The sequence below is a fragment of the Raphanus sativus genome, chromosome 6 (genome assembly GCF_000801105.2).
Source record: "Raphanus sativus cultivar WK10039 chromosome 6, ASM80110v3, whole genome shotgun sequence".
Taxonomy (NCBI): Eukaryota; Viridiplantae; Streptophyta; class Magnoliopsida; order Brassicales; family Brassicaceae; genus Raphanus; species Raphanus sativus.
The window spans coordinates 30,993,138-31,013,079 of NC_079516.1; the positions used below are offsets into that span (position 1 = coordinate 30,993,138).

Sequence of the window (19,942 nt, forward strand, 5' to 3'; positions counted from 1 at the left end):
CACGTGCACCTGTAGCTGAGCCACCCTTGTTCCTCAGTAAGAAAACTCAAGGTGAATCTGAAAACCATTTTGAAAAGCTTAAAGATTTTTCAGATTCTTTACCCATTTATGATGAATCTGATGAAGAGCTAATTGGAACTTTGATCACCTGTGAGGATGAATGTGATCTTCCTTCTCAAAAATCTGATTTTATGATTGATGATGGACTAACATGTTTTGAGACGGAACTTCCGAGCAGTCTTGTTCTTAGTTCACAGGATTTTGAGGAAGAGCCATTCAACCATCCACATCATGGACGACTTCCTGGCACTAGGACACCTTTGGATGATGATCTAGGCCCTATCTTTGATGAGGAGGACGAACCTGGTCCAATCTTTGATGAGGAAGCACCAAGCATCAACATGGACAGCCATCTTTGCTTTGATCCCGGCACAACTCCTCCCCTTTTATCCACTGACATTCAAGAGCACTGTGAGAAACTTGATTTGATTTATTCTCTGCCTGAATTGTTTGTTGGAATCAGTTCTCATAATGTCAAAAGTTTTGGTCTAGACAATGTGAAAGAATTTTGTGTTTCAAATTCCATTTTTGATAACTTGATTCATTCTTTTGAGAAACTTGAACCTGATAAACTCTTTGATCAAAAACGTTTTCTAAATGACAATGACATCTCTTCTGGTCTTGTTTTGAGTTTTGATCAGTTTCTGAAACATCACAAAGGTTTTGATCATCTTGAAAAATCATTTGAGCTTGTGTTGCAACAACCAGATTTTTGTTTCCGAAAACCTTGTGATTCCTTTGTTTGTTTCAAGGATAATGGTTTTGATCTGAGCTTCTCTAGTCATGGACTGATCACTGGTGATTTGTTTGCATTCCCTTGTGCCTTGGACGAATTTATGGTTAAGACTTTGCTAGAACAGAAATCACTTAGAACTGAAACTGATTTTTGTTGTGATCCTGATTTGAAACCTGCCCCTTCTTATTTTGGATCTGATCTTGATCTAAAGCTTTTGTGTTCTGAATATGATCAACCTAGGTTTGTCTTGAATATGTTCTATGGTGATTCATGCCTTGAAAGCATTCTGATATGCAACACCTTCTTTGAAAAACATATTGAGCCTTGGGAAAGTAATTCTCAGTTTGAGCTTGATCTTTTGTGTTCTAAATCTGAGAAACTTGTGCATGTTGTGAAATTGTTCTTTAGGAACTATGAAATCACGAGCCTTGACACCATTCTAGTCTGTAATGCTTACTTTGATGTGCATGTTGACAGGCTGAAATGTGTGCTACTTGTTCTGGGAAAAGATAGCTTGATTTCTGATTTGCACAAGTACATGTCTTGCACATATGATCCTGGTATTTTAATGTTTGTTTTGAGTGTCCAGGATAAACAGGTTCAGCCTCAGAGAAGAGAAAGCATTTACCATGCTCGTCAGCCTGAAATTTGGAGATGCATTGATACATCCAGTCAAACTGGCCACCTTGGAGATGCCAGCGATATAGGTTCAGTCCAAAGCGAATATCTCGGCGTCCAGAAGGTCTTTTGTCTTGACTCCAATTGTACTGGAAACCAACTCCCCAAGGATTCACTGAGGCTTGGAATCACTTGAAAATATTCAAGGAGGAAGGATTTATGAATTTTTTAAACAGGCGGTTTCCCAGTCCATCTACCTGCGAGTACCCAGCTTTTGAAGCAGATTCGAGCCTTGTGAAGAAGCGGCCTGAGCCAAAGCCGATTATAGGATTCAAGATGAATCTCTCCTCTTTCCAGAAAGCTCAATATCAGGAAAAATGGCCACGGAATCATGAAGTTATGATCCATTCTCTAAAACCGGCCAAACCTGTTCTACACTTGCTTCAATGGGTAGCTAGCCGATCCAATCAGATTCAAACCAGACCTTGGCGACCAGGAGATCAATCTACACAGTCAGGTCTGACCCAAACCTTTCTCAGAAACTTCTTGAAAGCTAAGTGTTTACTTTCTTCTTCTTATTCTGATATAGTGCTTGAAAATAAACAATTTTGTGATGAAGTTAACCATCTTGAACCGGTACAGCCGAGTAGTCTTGTTTCTTTGTCACAGGAACTGAAACTGTTGGAACAATCTGCCAGAACTGAGCCAAAGGTGTCTCCTCAGTCCACCTCCTGTCCAAACCAAAAGCACTGTAAGGATTATGGGTTGATTGTCTCTGCTCTTCATGAAAATGTTTTGAAACCGAGAATTTCTAAGCGAAAACACATTTTTACTTGGTTGAAAAACGTTTTGCTTAAACCTTTTCATGAGCTATTTTCATTGAGCTGTGCTTTGAAAGAGATTTGGTTTAGGAGAAGGCATGAACCAAAGTTGCTTAGGCCAAAGAATCAATTTAATTTCGTTCATGATGAGAATTTTTCAAATTTGGCATTATCTCATTCTTTTCCTAACAGTTTCACACCTTGGCCTGATTTTGAATTTGATAAACCGATTTTTGGCACTCAGTTTACTTGCTTAATGCTTGCCCACGTGCTTGGTGATTATCCTAAGAGCTTGGATCCTGTTTTTGATGTCTTAAGGATAGAGGAACCCTTTGATAATTTCTTTCGCAGATTTGATGTGGTTTCTCTAGTTGTTTTGAATGAACAGGATAAGCATGATCATTTCCCAAGGAGAGCAAGCACTGATGGACGCCAAAGGACTTGGAATTACTTGTGGGAAACGAGTTCATACCACCAAGGAAGTTTCTGTTCAAACTTTTCATTCACTGATTTTTCCTTGAGTTTTAATTCCTCTGAATCTGATTTATTTCCTTTTGATACAGGTACAATCGATTTGAGGACAAATCCTTTTGAAGAGGAACGGAATGATGCAACCCAGGACCCGGACCAGGACCAGATCGATGATCAGGATGCTCAGATCAGACCAACCGAGGTTCATCCATCCGTCCAGGCCAAGCAGTCCAACCGAGCAGTGTACCGGATCAACCCGCGTTCGTCCGGAAAGGAGCTAAGGCTGGATCCACGACCTGATGACCGATCTGACCGAACCACAGATGATCTTTCCCGTCCAACTCGTCAAGACAAAGCCAACAGACGAGCCAGACTTCACTTGGATCAGGCGGAGTCAGACCACGACCGCAACTTCTCACTTCTCACCTGTTTGGTCCGTACCGCACATCCCGATGATCGGACCAACGTTCTTGCTTCTTCTTTTGACGCCATCATGGACTTCTCTTCGACCAAATTCTCTAAGGCAAGGATTCTTAGACTTTCTTAAGATTTGGGTCGAGTAAATTCTTCATACGTTCAAGACATTTCGATGATCACCCCCGCGGCCGCACCTCCGTACGTCCATCTCCTTACCGCGACGAACCAGATCATCACGGACGAACTTGGACATCTTTCTGAATCTGGACCAGTCAACCTTTGAGTCCACACTTTGACTGGTCTTCCCTTGTTTCCCACACTTTGACTAGTCTTAGTCAAATTTATGTTTTCTATGCCTTGTTTTCTGCATTTTTCTTTATTTTTCTTTGACTCAAAACACTATATAATGTACTCCCTTTCATGGTAATGAGATCGACGAAATTGCTTCTTTATTTTGAGTCTTTTCTCTTTGTTCTTAGCATAGAACTTTCCTGTTTCTTGGTGAGGTTATCACTTAGCAAACAAACCTTCTTTTGTTGGACCGGTGCGTCACATTCGGCAACAATCGAATCTGGTAGTATCAAAGGGTCTTTCCGCAACCTTTTGTGTCACCCATCATTCCATAGTTCTCTTTTCAGAGTTCATATCCTTCACAAACCGATTGAGTGATCCTGTCCAATCTCAGGACGTATCAAGTGGTATCAGAGCACGACATATCAACTCAAAGTACCCTCCGTTGACTCACACGGACTTGATTAGCTCCAAGTAACTCTCAAGGTTCCAAAAAGAACAACTCAAAGTACCCTCCGTTGACTCCGTTGACCCAAATCATATGAACGCAAATCATATGATTTGGGTCATTCTACAATCAAGCACCTCCTTTGATACCGTCCTTTATTCCTTCCTTCTTTTAGGTCTATCTTTTGATACCACTTGATACGTCCTGTGATTGGACAGGATCACTCAAACGGACTTAGGGATATGAACTCGCCAAAAGGGAGAACTGAAGGGATGAACGGTGACACAAAGGGTTACGTAAGGCCCAATGATACTACCAGAGGTGAACTCCGAAGAGAACTGATGGATTGAACGGTGACACAAAGGGTTGCGGAATGACCCAATGATACTACCAGAGGTGCTTGATTGTCGCCTGATATGACTCACATGTCCGACAAGGAAGCAAACTCGATCTGTTGCCGGATGTGACGCACCGGTCCAACGAGAAAGAGAGAGTTACTTGGAGCTAACCACACCAAGAACAAAAAAGTGAGATTCCCTCTCAAGGTTCCAAAAATAAACACTCAAAACTTATTTTATTTCATTGACTAAATGACCTTTATATAATAGGCAAAGCATACAAAAGGTTGGAATACAAAAGACTAGTCAAACATATAATTTAGCAACTTATGAAAACAAGGAAGACTTGACCAAAGACTTTGAATTGACCAAAATTTTTTAATGTCTTGACTTGACCAAAATTGAATGATTGTGGTCGCAGAACTCTTCGGCTGGTCCCTTGTTTCCGCATGGTCGACGGTCTCTGAATTGCCGTCAGATTGATATATTATCTGACCATACCTTCTCGTTTCTTGGTGGGCCTTTCTTTCTTTGGGTTGAAACATGTTCATAAACATATTTTCGTAAATCATCAAGCCCATCTTGTTTACTCCAAAACCCAAAAGCCAAATTTTCTTGATTTGTTTATGCTGCTGATTTAGGGCGCATCATTCCTTCCTCCTTTAAAAAGATTTGCCCTCAAATTTGTCTTTGATTAGCTTCAGATGTGATGATCTCTTGGCTTCTAGTAGAACTTTTTTTTTGTTTTTTCTATAAAGAAAAGAAGATGAAAGGTAGAAGATGAATGAAGAAGATGGAAATATGAGAAAAATGAACAGATAGTACCGGTTGAGTGGCTCTGATACCACTTGATACGTCCTGAGATTGGACAGGATCACTCAATCGGTTTGTGAAGGATATGAACTCTGAAAAGAGAACTATGGAATGATGGGTGACACAAAAGGTTGCGGAAAGACCCCTTGATACTACCAGATTCGTTTGTTGCCGGATGTGACGCACCGGTCCAACAAATGAAGATTTGTTTGCTAAGTGATAACCTCACTAGGAAACAGGAAAGTTCTATGCTAAGAACAAAGAGAGAAGACTCAAAATAAGGAGAAAATTTCGTGATCTCATTGCAAGGAAATGGGATACATTTTATAGTGTTTTTGAGTCAAAGAAAATTAAAGAAAAATGCTGAAAAACACACATAGAAAATATAAATTTGACTAAGACTAGTCAAAGTGTGGAAAACAAGGGAAGACCAGTCAAAGTGTGGACTCAAAGGTTGACTGGTCCAGATTCAGAAAGATGTCCAAGTGCGTCCGTGATGATCTGGTTCGACGCGGTAAGGAGATGGACGAACGGAGGTGCGGCCGCGGGAGTGATCATCGAACTGTCTTGAACGTATGAAGAATTTACTCGACCCAAATCTTCTGAAAGTCTAAGAACCCTTGCCTTAGAGAATTTGGTCGAAGAGAAGTCCATGATGGCGTCAAAAGAAGAAGTAAGAACGTTGGTCCGATCATCGGGATGTGCGGTACGGACCAAACAGGTGAGAAGTGAGAAGTTGCGGTCGTGGTCTGACTCCGCCTGATCCAAATGAAGTCTGGCTCGTCTGTTGGCTTTGTCTTGACGAGTTGGACGGGAAGGATCATCTGTGGTTCGGTCAGATCGGTCATCAGGTCGTGGATCCAAGCTTAGCTCCTTTCCGGACGAACGCGGGTTGATCCGGTACACTGCTCGGTTGGACTGCTTGGCCTGGACGGATGGGTGAACCTTGGTTGGACTGATCTGAGTGTCCTGATCGTCGAGCTGGTCCTGGTCCGGGTCCTGGGTCGCATCATTCCCTTCCTCTTCAAAAGGATTTGTCCACAAATCTGGATCATCTGCAAGAAAAGGAGAAAGATCAGAAACATTAAAACTTGAAGAAATATCATACTTACCTTGCAGATCAAGTTGATACGCATTGTCACTGATCTTCCTAAGTATAGGAAATGGTCCATCGATCCGAGGCATGAGTTTGGACTTCCTTTCGTCCGGGAACCGTTCCTTCCTCAAGTGAACCCAAACAAGGTCTCCTTCCACAAAAACGACCTTGGTCCTCTTCTGGTTTGCCTTTCTCTCATAGATCTTTGTCTTGGCCTCGATGTTGCCTCGAACCTCTTCGTGCAGCTTCCGGATGGTCTCAGCCTTCCTTTTGCCATCTGCACTAACTCTTTCACTCAAAGGCAAAGGCAAAAGATCAAGTGGAGACATAGGGTTGAAACCATAAACAATTTCAAATGGAGAGAACTTAGTAGCAGAATGCACAGAATGATTGTATGCAAATTCAACATGAGGCAAACATTCTTCCCAAAGTCTAAGATTCTTTTTAATCAACGACCTAAGCAAAGTTGATAAGGTCCGGTTCACAACCTCAGTTTGACCATCAGTTTGAGGATGACAAGTGGTGGAAAACATCAACCTAGTTCCAAGTTTAGACCACAAAGTTTTCCAAAAGTAACTAAGGAACTTAGCATCTCTATCAGAAACAATGGTTCTAGGCATTCCGTGCAACCTAAAAATTTCTCTAAAGAACAACTCAGCAACATGCACGGCATCATCAGTCTTATGACAAGGTATGAAATGAGCCATCTTAGAGAATCTATCAACAACCACAAAGATGGAGTCTCGGCCAGACTTACTCCTAGGCAAACCAAGCACAAAATCCATAGAAATATCAACCCAAGGATGAGATGGAATGGGTAGGGCCGAATACAAACCTTGGTTTTGCACATTGGACTTGGCCTTCTTGCAATCCACGCATCGGTTGCATATCCTCTCCACGTCCTTCATCAGACTCGGCCAATAGAAGTGCTCATACACCACCTTGTATGTCTTCTTGATTCCGAAATGTCCCATAAGACCTCCTCCATGTGATTCCCTGACAAACAACTCCCTCAAAGAACATTGGGGAACACACAAGCGGTTATCAAAGAATAAGAAATCAGAAACTTGATAATACTTGCCATAGGCCATTTTGGAACACTTCCTGAAAATCTCTTTAAAATCTGGATCAGTTGCATACAAATCTTTGATAAATTCAAAACCAAGCAACTTAGTCTCTAGAGCTAAAAGAAGAGTATACCTTCGGGACAGAGCATCAGCCACAACATTTTCCTTACCTTGCTTGTACTTGATCACATAAGGAAATGTCTCAATAAACTCAACCCAACGGGCATGCCTCTTGTTTAGCTTCTGCTGGCCCTTAAGATGTCTCAACGATTGGTGATCAGTATGGATCACAAACTCCTTTGGCCAGAGATAGTGCTGCCATGTCTGAAGAGCCCTCACCAAAGCATACAGCTCCTGGTCGTAAGTGGGGTAGTTGAGAGTGGCTCCACTAAGCTTCTCACTGAAGTAAGCAATGGGTTTCCTATCCTGCATCAAGACAGCACCAATACCAACACCCGAAGCATCACACTCGATCTCAAAAGTTTTAGAAAAATCAGGAAGTACAAGTAAAGGAGCATGAGTTAACTTCCCTTTCAAGAGTTGAAATGCTTCTTCCTGAGCCTGTTCCCACTTGAAACCAACATTCTTCTTGATCACTTCAGTAAGTGGGGCTGCGATGGTACTGAAGTCCTGGACGAACCGTCGGTAGAACCCGGCAAGGCCGTGGAAGCTCCTTACCTCGCTCACTGTGGTCGGAATGGGCCATTCTCGGATGGCTTTGACCTTCTCCTCGTCCACTCTGAGTCCATCAGCACCTACAACAAAACCTAAGAACACCACGTGATCTGTTCCAAAAGAGCATTTACTAAGATTTGCAAACAGCTTCTCTTTCCTAAGAACTTCAAGAACAGATTTCACATGCTTCTTATGATCATCTAGGTTCTTGCTGTAAATGAGTATGTCATCAAAGTATACAACCACGAAATGACCAATGAATGCTCTCAGAATATGATTCATCAAACGCATGAAAGTGCTAGGTGCATTAGTGAGACCAAATGGCATAACAAGCCACTCATACAATCCTAGCTTAGTCTTAAATGCAGTTTTCCATTCATCACCTTCTTTCATCCTAATCTGGTGATATCCACTTTTCAAATCAATCTTAGAGAAAACTGAAGAACCATGCAACTCATCAAGCATGTCATCAAGCCTAGGAATGGGATGCCTATACTTTACCGTAATGTTGTTGATGGCTCGGCAGTCAACACACATGCGCCATGAACCATCTTTCTTGGACACTAGAAGAACTGGAACAGCACAAGGACTGAGGCTTTCCCGGATGTAGCCTTTCTCAAGAAGCTCTCCGATTTGTTTCTGAAGTTCCTTGGTCTCGACCGGATTGGTACGGTAAGCTGGTCGGTTCGGTAGAGATGCACCCGGAACAAAGCCTATTTGATGCTCAATCCCTCGTATTGGTGGCAATCCCTTTGGATTCTCATCTGGAAAGACATCAGAAAAGTCCTGCAAAACATCTAGCAACTCACTCGGAATCTCCGGTGCAAGGTCAGAAGAATTAGCCATAAGAGATTCTTTATACACAAGTAAAAGAAATGGCTGTTGAGAGTAAAGAGATTTCCTGACCTGACTTTCTTTGACAAAGAAGTTGGAGTTTCTGGTACTAGACACGGGTTTATCTGCCTTAGACTCTTGGTCACGCCCCTTCTTGAGTTGAACCTGATCTTGATGGACCTCCGAAGGTGACAAAGGCACCAAGGTGATCTTCTTTCCCTTATGTTCAAAAGAGTGCCGGTTTGTGAAACCATCATGCACAGCCTTTTTATCAAACTGCCAAGGCTGTGCATGATCACTCAAACGGACTTAGGGAACCTTGAGAGGGTATCTCGCTTTTTTGTTCTTGGTGTGGTTAGCTCCAAGTAACTCTCTCTTTCTCGTTGGACCGGTGCGTCACATCCGGCAACAGATCGAGTTTGCTTCCTTGTCGGACCTGTGAGTCATATCAGGCGACAATCAAGCACCTCTGGTACTATCATTGGGTCATTCCGCAACCCTTTGTGTCACCGTTCAATCCATCAGTTCTCTTCGGAGTTCACCTCTGGTAGTATCATCGGGCCTTCCGCAACCCTTTGTGTCACCGTTCATCCCATCAGTTCTCCCTTTTGGCGAGTTCATATCCCTAAGTCCGTTTGAGTGATCCTTTCCAATCTCAGGACGTATCAAGGAGATGGACGAGATGGAATGCACCCCAAATCAGGACCGGTTTGACGTCCTTGAGAGGGTATTTTTGGAACGTCCTGGGCACGACAGTCTCTGACACCGTTCAAACTGACCCAAATTGCCCTTAGGAATGATGTGCCCTTATGTTCAAAGCCATCCTTCCCGATCTGATACCACTTGATACGTCCTGGGTCGGGACAAGATCACTCAAACGGACTTAGGGATATGAACTCCCAAAAGGGAGAACTGATGGATTGAACGAGGACAAAAAGGGTTGCGGAAGGCCCAATGATACTACCAGAGGTGAACTCCGAAGAGAACTGATGGATTGAACGGTGACACAAAGGGTTGCAGAATGACCCAATGATACTACCAGAGGTGCTTGATTGTCGCCTGATATGACTCACAGGTCCGACAAGGAAGCAAACTCGATCTGTTGCCGGATATGACGCATCGGTCCAACGAGAAAGAGAGAGTTACTTGGAGCTAACCACACCAAGAACAAGAAAAGTGAGATTCCCTCTCAAGGTTTCAAAAATAATCACTCAAAGCTTATTTTATTTCATTGATCAAATGGCCTTTATATAATAGGCAAGGCATACAAAAGGTTTAGTCAAAACCTAGAAACTTGTAAGTTAATAAATATTAAAACTTGACCAAGAACAAAGACCAAAGACCAAAGACCAACACTTTTGACCGAAAATGGAAATTTGTGGTCGCAAAACTCTTCGGCTGATCTCGTCCTTTTGCATGGTCGACGTGCTCTGGATTACCGTCAGATTGATATATTATTTGACCATACCTTCTCGTTTCTTGTTGGACCTTTCTTTGAGTGTTTATTTTTGGAACCTTGAGAGGGAATCTCACTTTTTTGTTCTTGGTGTGGTTAGCTCCAAGTAACTCTCTTTCTCGTTGGACCGGTGCGTCACATCCGGCAACAGATCGAGTTTGCTTCCTTGTCAGACCTGTGAGTCATATCAGGCGACAATCAAGCACCTCTTGGTAGTATCATTGGGTCATTCCGCAACCCTTTGTGTCACCGTTCAATCCATCAGTTCTCTTCGGAGTTCACCTCTGGTAGTATCATTGGGCCTTCCGCAACCCTTTGTGTCACCGTTCATCCCTTCAGTTCTCCCTTTTGGCGAGTTCATATCCCTAAGTCCGTTTGAGTGATCCTGTCACATAGCTCATTCATCTCCAAGTTAGTGTCACGATCTGATGAAAAAATCTCTGTTGGATCAAGTTGGTCGACATGATCTCCATGTTGGGCCGTGTCCATGAACCAAAAAGGACGGTGCTGATTTTGGTTCTATCATAAATGATGCATCCCGAATCTGCAGCAGAAACAAATTAAGAAGGTTTGGTTTATGGGCTTGAGTTTAAACGAGATGGACTCGATGATTTATGAAAATATGTTTATGGACATGCTTCAGCCCAAAGAAAGAAAGGCCCAACAAAAAAATACAAGCTATGGTCGAATAATATATCAATCTGACGGCAATTACGAGACGGTCGACCATGCGGAAGCACGAGACCAGCCGAAGAGTGTGACGACTACAATCCTTCAATTTGGGTCAAGTCAAGACATTTATGATTTTCGGTCAATTCAAAGTCTTTGGTCAAGTCTTCCTCGTTTTTATAAATTGCTAAATTCTATGTTTGATTAGTCTTTTGTATTCCAACCCTTTGTATGCTTTGCCTATTATATAAAGGCCATTTGATCAACGAAATAAAATAAGCTTTGAGTTGTTATTTTTGGAACCTTGAGAGGGTATCTCGCTTTTTTGTTCTTGGTGTGGTTAGCTCCAAGTAACTCTCTCTTTCTCGTTGGACCGGTGCGTCACATCCGGCAACAGATCGAGTTTGCTTCCTTGTCGGACCTGTGAGTCATATCAAGCGACAATCAAGCACCTCTGGTAGTATCATTGGGTCATTCCGCAATCCTTTGTGTCACCGTTCAATCCATCAGTTCTCTTCGGAGTTCACCTCTGGTAGTATCATTGGGCCTTCCGCAACCCTTTGTGTCACCGTTCATCCCATCAGTTCTCCCTTTTGGCGAGTTCATATCCCTAAGTCCGTTTGAGTGATCCTTTCCAATCTCAGGACGTATCAAGTGGTATCAGAGCCACTCAACCGGTACTTATCTGTTCATTTTTTCTCTCATCTTTCCATCTTCTTCGTCCATCTTCTACCTTTCATCTTCTTTTCTTTACAAAAAAAAAAAAAGTTCTACGAAAAGCCAAGAGATCCTCCCATCTGAAGCTAAATAAAGACAGATTTGATGGCAAATCTTTTTAAGAAGGAGGGAATGATGCATCCCGAATCTGCAGCAGAAACAAATTAAGAAGGTTTGGTTTATGGGCTTGAGTTTAAACGAGATGGATTCGATGATTTATGGAAATATGTTTATGGACATGCTTCAGCCCAAAGAAAGAAAGGCCCAACAAGAAAATACAAGTTATGGTCGAATAATATATCAATCTGACGGCAATTACGAGACGGTCGACCATGCGGAAGCACGAGACCAGCCGAAGAGTGTGACGACTACAATCCTTCAATTTGGGTCAAGTCAAGATATTTATGATTTTCGGTCAATTCAAAGTCTTTGGTCAAGTCTTCCTCGTTTTTATAAATTGCTAAATTCTATGTTTGATTAGTCTTTTGTATTCCAACCCTTTGTATGCTTTACCTATTATATAAAGGCCATTTGATCAATGAAATAAAATAAGCTTTGAGTTGTTATTTTTGGAACCTTGAGAGGGTATCTCGCTTTTTTGTTCTTGGTGTGGTTAGCTCCAAGTAACTCTCTCTTTCTCGTTGGACCGGTGCGTCACATCCGGCAACAGATCGAGTTTGCTTCCTTGTCGGACCTGTGAGTCATATCAGGCGACAGTCAAGCACCTCTGGTAGTATCATTGGGTCATTCTGCAACCCTTTGTGTCACCGTTCAATCCATCAGTTCTCTTCGGAGTTCACCTCTGGTAGTACATCGGGCCTTCCGCAACCCTTTGTGTCACCGTTCATCCCATCAGTTCTCCTTTTTGGTGAGTTCATATCCCTAAGTCCGTTTGAGTGATCCTTTCCAATCTCAGGACGTATCACTAGCCGCCCAACGATCCGAGCCAGCACGGGGCTAGCTGCCCGGCGACCACGGCCAGCACGGGCGCTAGCCGCAGGCGGCCACGGCCAGCACGGGGGCTAGCCGCCCGGCGACCACGGCCAGCACGGGCGCTAGCCAGCGGCGGCCACGGCCAGCACGGGGGCTAGCCGCCCGGCGACCACGGCCAGCACGGGCGCTAGCCGCCGGCGGCCACGGCCAGCACGGGGGCTAGCCGCCCGGCGACCACGGCCAGCACGGGCGCTAGCCGCCGGCGGCCACGGCCAGCACAGGGGCTAGCCGCCCGGCGACCACGGCCAGCACGGGCGCTAGCCGCCGGCGGCACAGGGGTTTTTCCGTAGGTTTCTCCTCGTATAGACTAAGATTACTCAAGAAATAAATATAGATTACTAAGGATTCAAGATATCCCTCAACTTTAGGTTTAAAATATATTTATAAAACTTCTAAAAAGAGTGGGCCCCAGTTAACAAATCTGAGAAAGCCACAAAATAAACAAAGTTCGAACAGCTAAAAATGCTAGAGCGCTCTGCAGACCCACTCCGGTTTCATGTGTCTTGCAGCGAGTGAGGGCGCCCGCTCTGCTTCAGTCGCTCCAACGCTTCACAGACTGATGTGGTCGATAGCTTGTGTCCTGTCTCCAACGTGTTTGAGTGGTGGCTCCGTGTAGTCACTCCAATTTTCGCTTATGATGCAGCGGCTTCTCGAGTTCGCCTTATCTGGCCGCTCTTAAAATTGGGTTCCAGCGTCGAATGTGTAGATAGATAGGAGCGGCTTATTTTTGTCAACCCAAATAAGTGCTCTAGTGTGCGGTGAGACCACAATGGCTTGTGCATCTCGCTGTCATAGATCGCTCCAACACTCTCAGAACTTGATGTGATCGACTCGTGCTAGAGTATTGGCGTGGATTCATCTTCTCGCTCTCAGTACCCGTTCCAGACCTCGCAGAGATCACAGTAGATGGTTCAAGCCGCTCTGTGTGTACCGCGTTCAAGTTCTTCGCTTCTGCTCGTCGACATGGGCTGGCTCCAATTCATGGATATTTTCGTGCTCATCTCCTCTGTTGTGTCTCAGAGATCCACTTGTCGTCGTCGCTTCAAGCCTGGGCGTCGTGGATCGAGGAGCAGATCCAACGAAGATCAACAATGGTGACTTTTAGGCTATTTGCACATTGGGTCCTACAGCTTCTGCTTTCTTTCATTGCAGAATCGACCTTTCAAATTAACCTTATACTTTTGATTTAGCACGCCAGGCTCCTTGAATTTTCACAATAGTCCCTCATCTCTTGATGGTTTTTTAAATCGGCTCATAAGCTTTGTATTTTGTGAGGATAACCTTGTGATTTCATCCCAAACATTCATATGTGCATCCTAGACTTGTCAAATGCAATTGAACACACAAATGCAATATATATATATATCTAAATGCATTCTAAAAAATGACAAATATTAACTAAAATGAGATACAAAAACCAATAAAATCATGAAATATAAACAATTCGAAAGGAGGATATGTAAATATATGTGATCGAACACTACTACTTAAAAGATAGGCCTCTATTTGTAAAGTAACATATTGTTCTAATGATGCAGTATTTCCGAAGAGAGAGAGAGAGAGATTAATATAAGATTGCATCGTTTATGGCAGTTGTCTACTTTGTTGTACAGTTCTTGAGGAACACTCTATATTTGCCCCTCTCTCTAATATTTGTGTATCAAATAATGTAAGTGTCTATTTATTATTGTATATGCTCTGTATAAAAATAGAAACAAGAATATAAATGTGTTTTATGTGTGTTTTGAGAAGACTTTTTTACATTTTTTCATCTTCTTACAGTTTCCAATCCCCAAAACAATGCTCATATAATTATATGAGTTCTGAGCTAAGTAAAAGCCACCCCGATGAATGTTGAAAAAATTGCAAGAAGCTTTCCGATCATCAAAAAAGGAGGAGCTGATGAGATATTATCTGCTCCGACCGAGTATACTCCTCCTGATCCGTCTTTTACTTTGATGCTTGATGAACCTTATAGCATAAATCCATTTGTTTATATGAGCAAAGAATAGAATGATAAGTGAGTTTGGTTTGTTTTGTCGGGTTGTAGAGATACTTACAATTATGATCTGTCCATCCAATTACCTCGTTCTCCAGATCGTATACTACTAACTTGTTCGAGAGCACCATATCTACAAAATGATGTATATTACGCTCCTTGCGTTGTATGTAACACATGAGATACTAAAAATTACCATTTATTGTATTGTCTAGCATATACAATATTTTATGTGTGCCGTTTAGAACTTTTACCTCCCAAGAGAATCACTTCTGATCTATCCTCAGTTGTCATTCCACCAACTTGCCAACCGAAGCAATACATGTCTGACTGTTCGCAAATGAACAATCAGAGTTACATTCCTAATCCAACATTAATTCTGCTGCCAATTAACTTCACTTACCTCAAGTGAAAAAAGATAATCATGGGGATAAACGGTCAGTTTGAGAGAGTCCTCAAAATGGAAGTTTACTGGAGGGAAGGCTTGATCCACACTGCAAATTACAGGAAAAAAATATTTTTTAGTATATAAACACAAAAAGTTCAATCTAGTTCCGGAGCAGCTTATCCAGTTCGTCTTACTCTTTAGTGAAGGTGAAACATTGGAAGGTTTCTTCTACTATATGAAGCTTTACTGGTTGACGAGCAGTAATCTACACAACAAAAACTCATGTTATGATATACAAACTATAAATTACTACTGCTATGAGTAGAGAAAACTACCGTTTCTATTAGGGAATCGTATAGAGCTTGTGGTAAGTATGCCAAAGTTGTACCACTGTCGACAATTGTCCCTCTTCTCCTGACAATACTTGGTGGAAGATCAAGAGGAGCACCATCAACATCCATTTCCATCAAAATAACATTGTAATGCATCCTAAAATTGTTGAGCAGCACATATTGTTATTACAAGATTCATGATTCAATAGCACCCTAATAGATATAACCATGTCTTAGTCTTCAGATTCACTAAAGGTAACATCTCACTCGAAATTCCGCACCATTGATTCACTTGTGAAGATATTTCTAGCTGATTTTGGTATCAAACAAGAATCATCAGGACATACCAGACAAAGGTATGAAATTGTAGCATAATTAAAAAAACTATTCAATCAAAAAGGTATACTTTTATGGACATTCGCCTACTCTACGTTTCCTCCTTGAAAAAAAGGAAGAAAAATGCTTGAGAAGGCATCACGTACTGATTAGGTACCATAGGGGTTGTTTTCACTGCTGGAGAGTCCACTACACCAATAGCAAAAATCCCACCTCCTTTCACATTATCCAAGCAATGGGAAAAAACTCTTTTCGCATCACCAGCGGCAGCAAGTTGTGAAAGGACAGAGGTATTTGCTTGTCCAAATCCCATTACGCCATCAACTGCTGACTCGGATTTTCCAAGTTGTCCAGACTGATCACTCCCACACCTGTCTCAAAAGAAGAGTGCTCGTGAGAAGGCAAAACAGGAATTAAAATATTCATATTTTTAGCAATGCAAGTACCAATTCTGAACAAACATGAACATAGATGTCAACATGAAACATTAAAATTATTGTTCCAAATATTAATGTACCATAGAATCAAATTATGAAGTTCTCACCCAAATACAACTTCTTGACCCAGTGGTCCGGTCAGAAGATCTCCGGTAACTTGGTCGAGTGATAAATTGTCTCTTATAAAGTTCCCCTCACTTGTACTTTGGTCCGCATACACAATATGATAGCTACATCCAAGATCGGGTTGACAGCTGTCCGAATTCGATATAAAAGAGCAAAAATCATCGTCACAGCCAACCTTCGTAGACGTCGAGGAAGCGTTCACGTCGTATAATGATAAACTAAACTGCAATGCCAAAACGTGGATGATTGATACTTAGAGTTGTCTTAACAGTAGACATCTATTTTAATAAATGAAGCATTACACCCAAATTCGTATTGGAGGGACATTTTGGACAGGGAGAGCAGTTGATCCATAGTATATCACTTCCTGTATCAACTTGAACATGATATTCCTTTGGTGGCGTTCCGAGCTTGATTCTAGTGAAGTATAATCTGAAACAAAATCAACCAACGGAAACTTTCTCATTGTCTTCCCAGATGATTCCATTTCATACATCAACTATGTCCTACCGACGAAAAAGGTACAAAAGAAACATGTAATTTCGCGTTGAGATCATAATAATTATAGATTTTCGGAATCATTTGTGTCCTAATGGAGAGGTTTACGTTCATTAGAAATAACATTTTCTCTGTAAGACATTTTAAAGATAGATCGTTAGAATTCGAGACAGGGACGAAAGAGAGGGAGAAAGAACAAAACCCGACAGAATCTACGCGGCTGTCTCCGCCCAGAGGAAGATCAACGGACGCGAGAATGCGAGAGTGGCGTCGTGTATCATGAGACTTGAAGTGTGCAAGCTTCTTCCCCTTCCCTGCGAACTTGTGTTGTACCTTAAACACGAAATGGCATGATGCAAATTCAGTCACAATTATGAAAACTGCCACCGCAACACAAAACTTTATCCTCGACTCCATCTCTACCACGTCAAGACTTTTTTCTCCAGGCCTGAAAAACTTGTAGACTATTTTGAATTATAATATTAAAATCCGGTGACTTTTTTTCATATCTAGACAAGGGAAGGATGGAGTAAACGGCAAAGGAAACACAGAGAAGCGTTTCCAAAGGCGTATATAGAAAATTGTAAAATGTGATATTGGAAGGTTTAAAAGGAAACAGCTAAATCTTTTTCATTGATTTCAGACCAATGTTTTTTTCGCTCATCTTAAACCAATGCTTAGATTAGTAAAGAAAAATATAGAAAGACTCAAGCATCTACATATGGTACCCGGCAAGATATGAAAAGAAAATAAAGAATATGTAAAGTAGGAATCCCCTAGACATTATTTTCAAAGTGATTTTGACCCATGTCTTCTCTACAATCTTTTTCACCAAATTAACGTTACATGGCATGGTTTATACACTATCGTTAAAGTAAATCTATGATTAAATAATAATAATATGACATGAACAATTACAATTAATGCTTATTTATATTTTTGGTAAACTCTTTCAAATATGTAATAAATTATACACTATCGTTAAACCATGTCTTCTCTACAATGATGACATAGTTTATGATTAAATATGACATTAACAATTATAATTAATGCTTAATTATATTTTTGGTAAACTCTTTCAAATATGTAATAAATTATACACTATCGTTAAAGTAAATCTATTAAAATATGATATTAAATAATAATAATAAAATGTAATTATATTTTTTTAAATTTCAAAATATTATTTATTTCTACATTTTAAATAATTATACAGTTTATTACTAATAAATATTTCAAAATCATTTACAATTTGTTTAAAAAAATACATAATTTTAACCATAATATTAGTAGTTTCTTTTATATATATACTGTTTATTTTTACTTTTTATAATTATACAACTTTTATATCAAATTTTTATTAATTTTGTACATGTCGACTTAATATATTTATCCAAAAGAAATAGATAAAAATCTATCTATGATTGTAAGTTTAAGTATATAAATATTTATTCTTAAATATAATTTTAAATAAAAAAAAATTATTTATTTTATCTTAATTATATGTTTAATTAAATATTAATAAGAACATATTAAAATCTAAGAAATTAATAAACTGTTATTTTAAAATATAATTTAAATTTAAGTTTTTTGTTACTGCATATGGTGGAGGAAATTACCTTGCTAGAATAATTTAAGGAATTTGAGACTGGGTCTTAGATTTCTTCCCGGCCTAGAACAACTTTTTGTTAATACCCAAGTTATAAAACGTCCAAGTAGGCTCTAGGCCAGGGTCAACCACGCCGATTTTAACCAAATTGCTGCTACTAATTGGATTGCCTCTTAATAAGTCACACCAAAAACGATTAATCGCTCAAAATCTAATTAATAAAGATTTGAACAAATTTTTTTTTGATTTCATTGAAAAAATTAGGCTTTGTTACAAGCTCATTTGCCTGAGAATAGATGAGGCTTTGTTCATGTATTTATAGAATTCAAGACCTACATTCCTCTTAGTTTATCGATGTGGGAAAATTGTAACTGGTTTTTAATCTTTTTGTATGTCGCCAATTTTGAAGAATTTAATGATGCACTGCAGATGTTTTGAACTTGCGACCTCTTGAAACACCAACCGCATCACTGTACAATGATGTTAAATTTTATTTGCACACATATTAGTATATACATATATATTTATAATTAAAGAAAAAACTAATCCCTGAATACTCTCCGATTAATTTCCGATTATTTGACAACTCATTAGACATAGACCTTCGCCCCAACTAATGCCTACCACGATATCGAACATGGGTTAACACTTATTACACGGCGTAAAATGCTATTTCCACTGGATTTTTAACCATAACCACAACAACACCAATATATGTGCTTAATAAACCCACTGGTTTACTATGTTCAGTGGTGAAATCATAACACAAGACCAACATAGTATAACCGAATTGGAAATGAAACTAAGCAAACTCGAAATGATGATTTTTTAATAGTCAAAGTTTCATGTCACAAATTTGTAACCTTCTCCAAGTTTAAATCCCTAACATGGGCTAGTTCCATGAACAAATCCTAAATTTGTATCCAAGCCATAGTGTTTTGCATGATTTATTGTTTTAGTATATTTTCCTCTTCACTCGACGATGACATTCTACCAACTGTAACACACAACTCAAAAACACTAATTGCTGAGAGTCTACTTTACTGATCATAAAATATTAAATCCAAAAGTACAGTAACATAAATAACTGAAATAAGAGCCGTTCAATATCCAAAATAATTTTGGAAAGAGAAAGAAAGAAAACGTCTCATATCATTGATGAAATGTGTTTTTTTATTAGTTTTACTTCGGTTGTCAATCGATATTGGTTGATTTTATTTGAAATTTTGTTATTTTTTGTTGAATTTGACTTTTATAAAAGTGAAACAATACCAATGTGGGTATGCGCCGCGTTGGACTCAAGTGTGGTCTTAACTACTATGATACACTAAATATTTGTGAGAAATTAGATCAAGTTGTCCTTATGTAAAACTCTATGTTTGAAAATGTATTTGATTTGATGTAGGAGAACTTCTTTTGCCACTTAAATTAAAAAGTTAATGGCCACTTCCAGCCATGGAGAGTGAAGGGATTTCCGGAAAAAACAGTTTAACGGTTTAACGGTGGAATTGAGGTTGAAGAGGTAAACAGTAGTACGATTTAGGTCTTATTCTTGGTCTAAATTAGAAATTTACTGAAGTCAGAACTTCTTGTTTTTGATTTCAGAACTCATACTGAAAATTTGGGGATGAAGAATTGGACTCCATGTTGAATTAGAGAATATGAAAAATTTCTATATATAGTATGATATGTTTTGT

At 40.2% G+C, this 19,942-nt stretch overlaps 1 protein-coding gene across 1 annotated transcript; it reads right to left on the bottom strand.

Annotated features, from left to right (window-relative positions):
* Positions 1–14,205: 14,205 nt before the first annotated feature.
* Positions 14,206–17,191, bottom strand: LOC108829290 (aspartic proteinase 39). Its single transcript, XM_018602954.2, has 10 exons — positions 16,839–17,191; positions 16,441–16,570; positions 16,120–16,361; positions 15,722–15,946; positions 15,243–15,396; positions 15,102–15,172; positions 14,923–15,013; positions 14,774–14,849; positions 14,581–14,652; positions 14,206–14,491 (listed from the first exon to the last, which is right to left on the bottom strand). The coding sequence occupies exons 1-10, from the start codon at positions 17,051–17,053 to the stop codon at positions 14,349–14,351; spliced, it is 1,419 nt and encodes a 472-aa protein (XP_018458456.1). The 5' UTR covers positions 17,054–17,191; the 3' UTR covers positions 14,206–14,348.
* Positions 17,192–19,942: the final 2,751 nt, after the last annotated feature.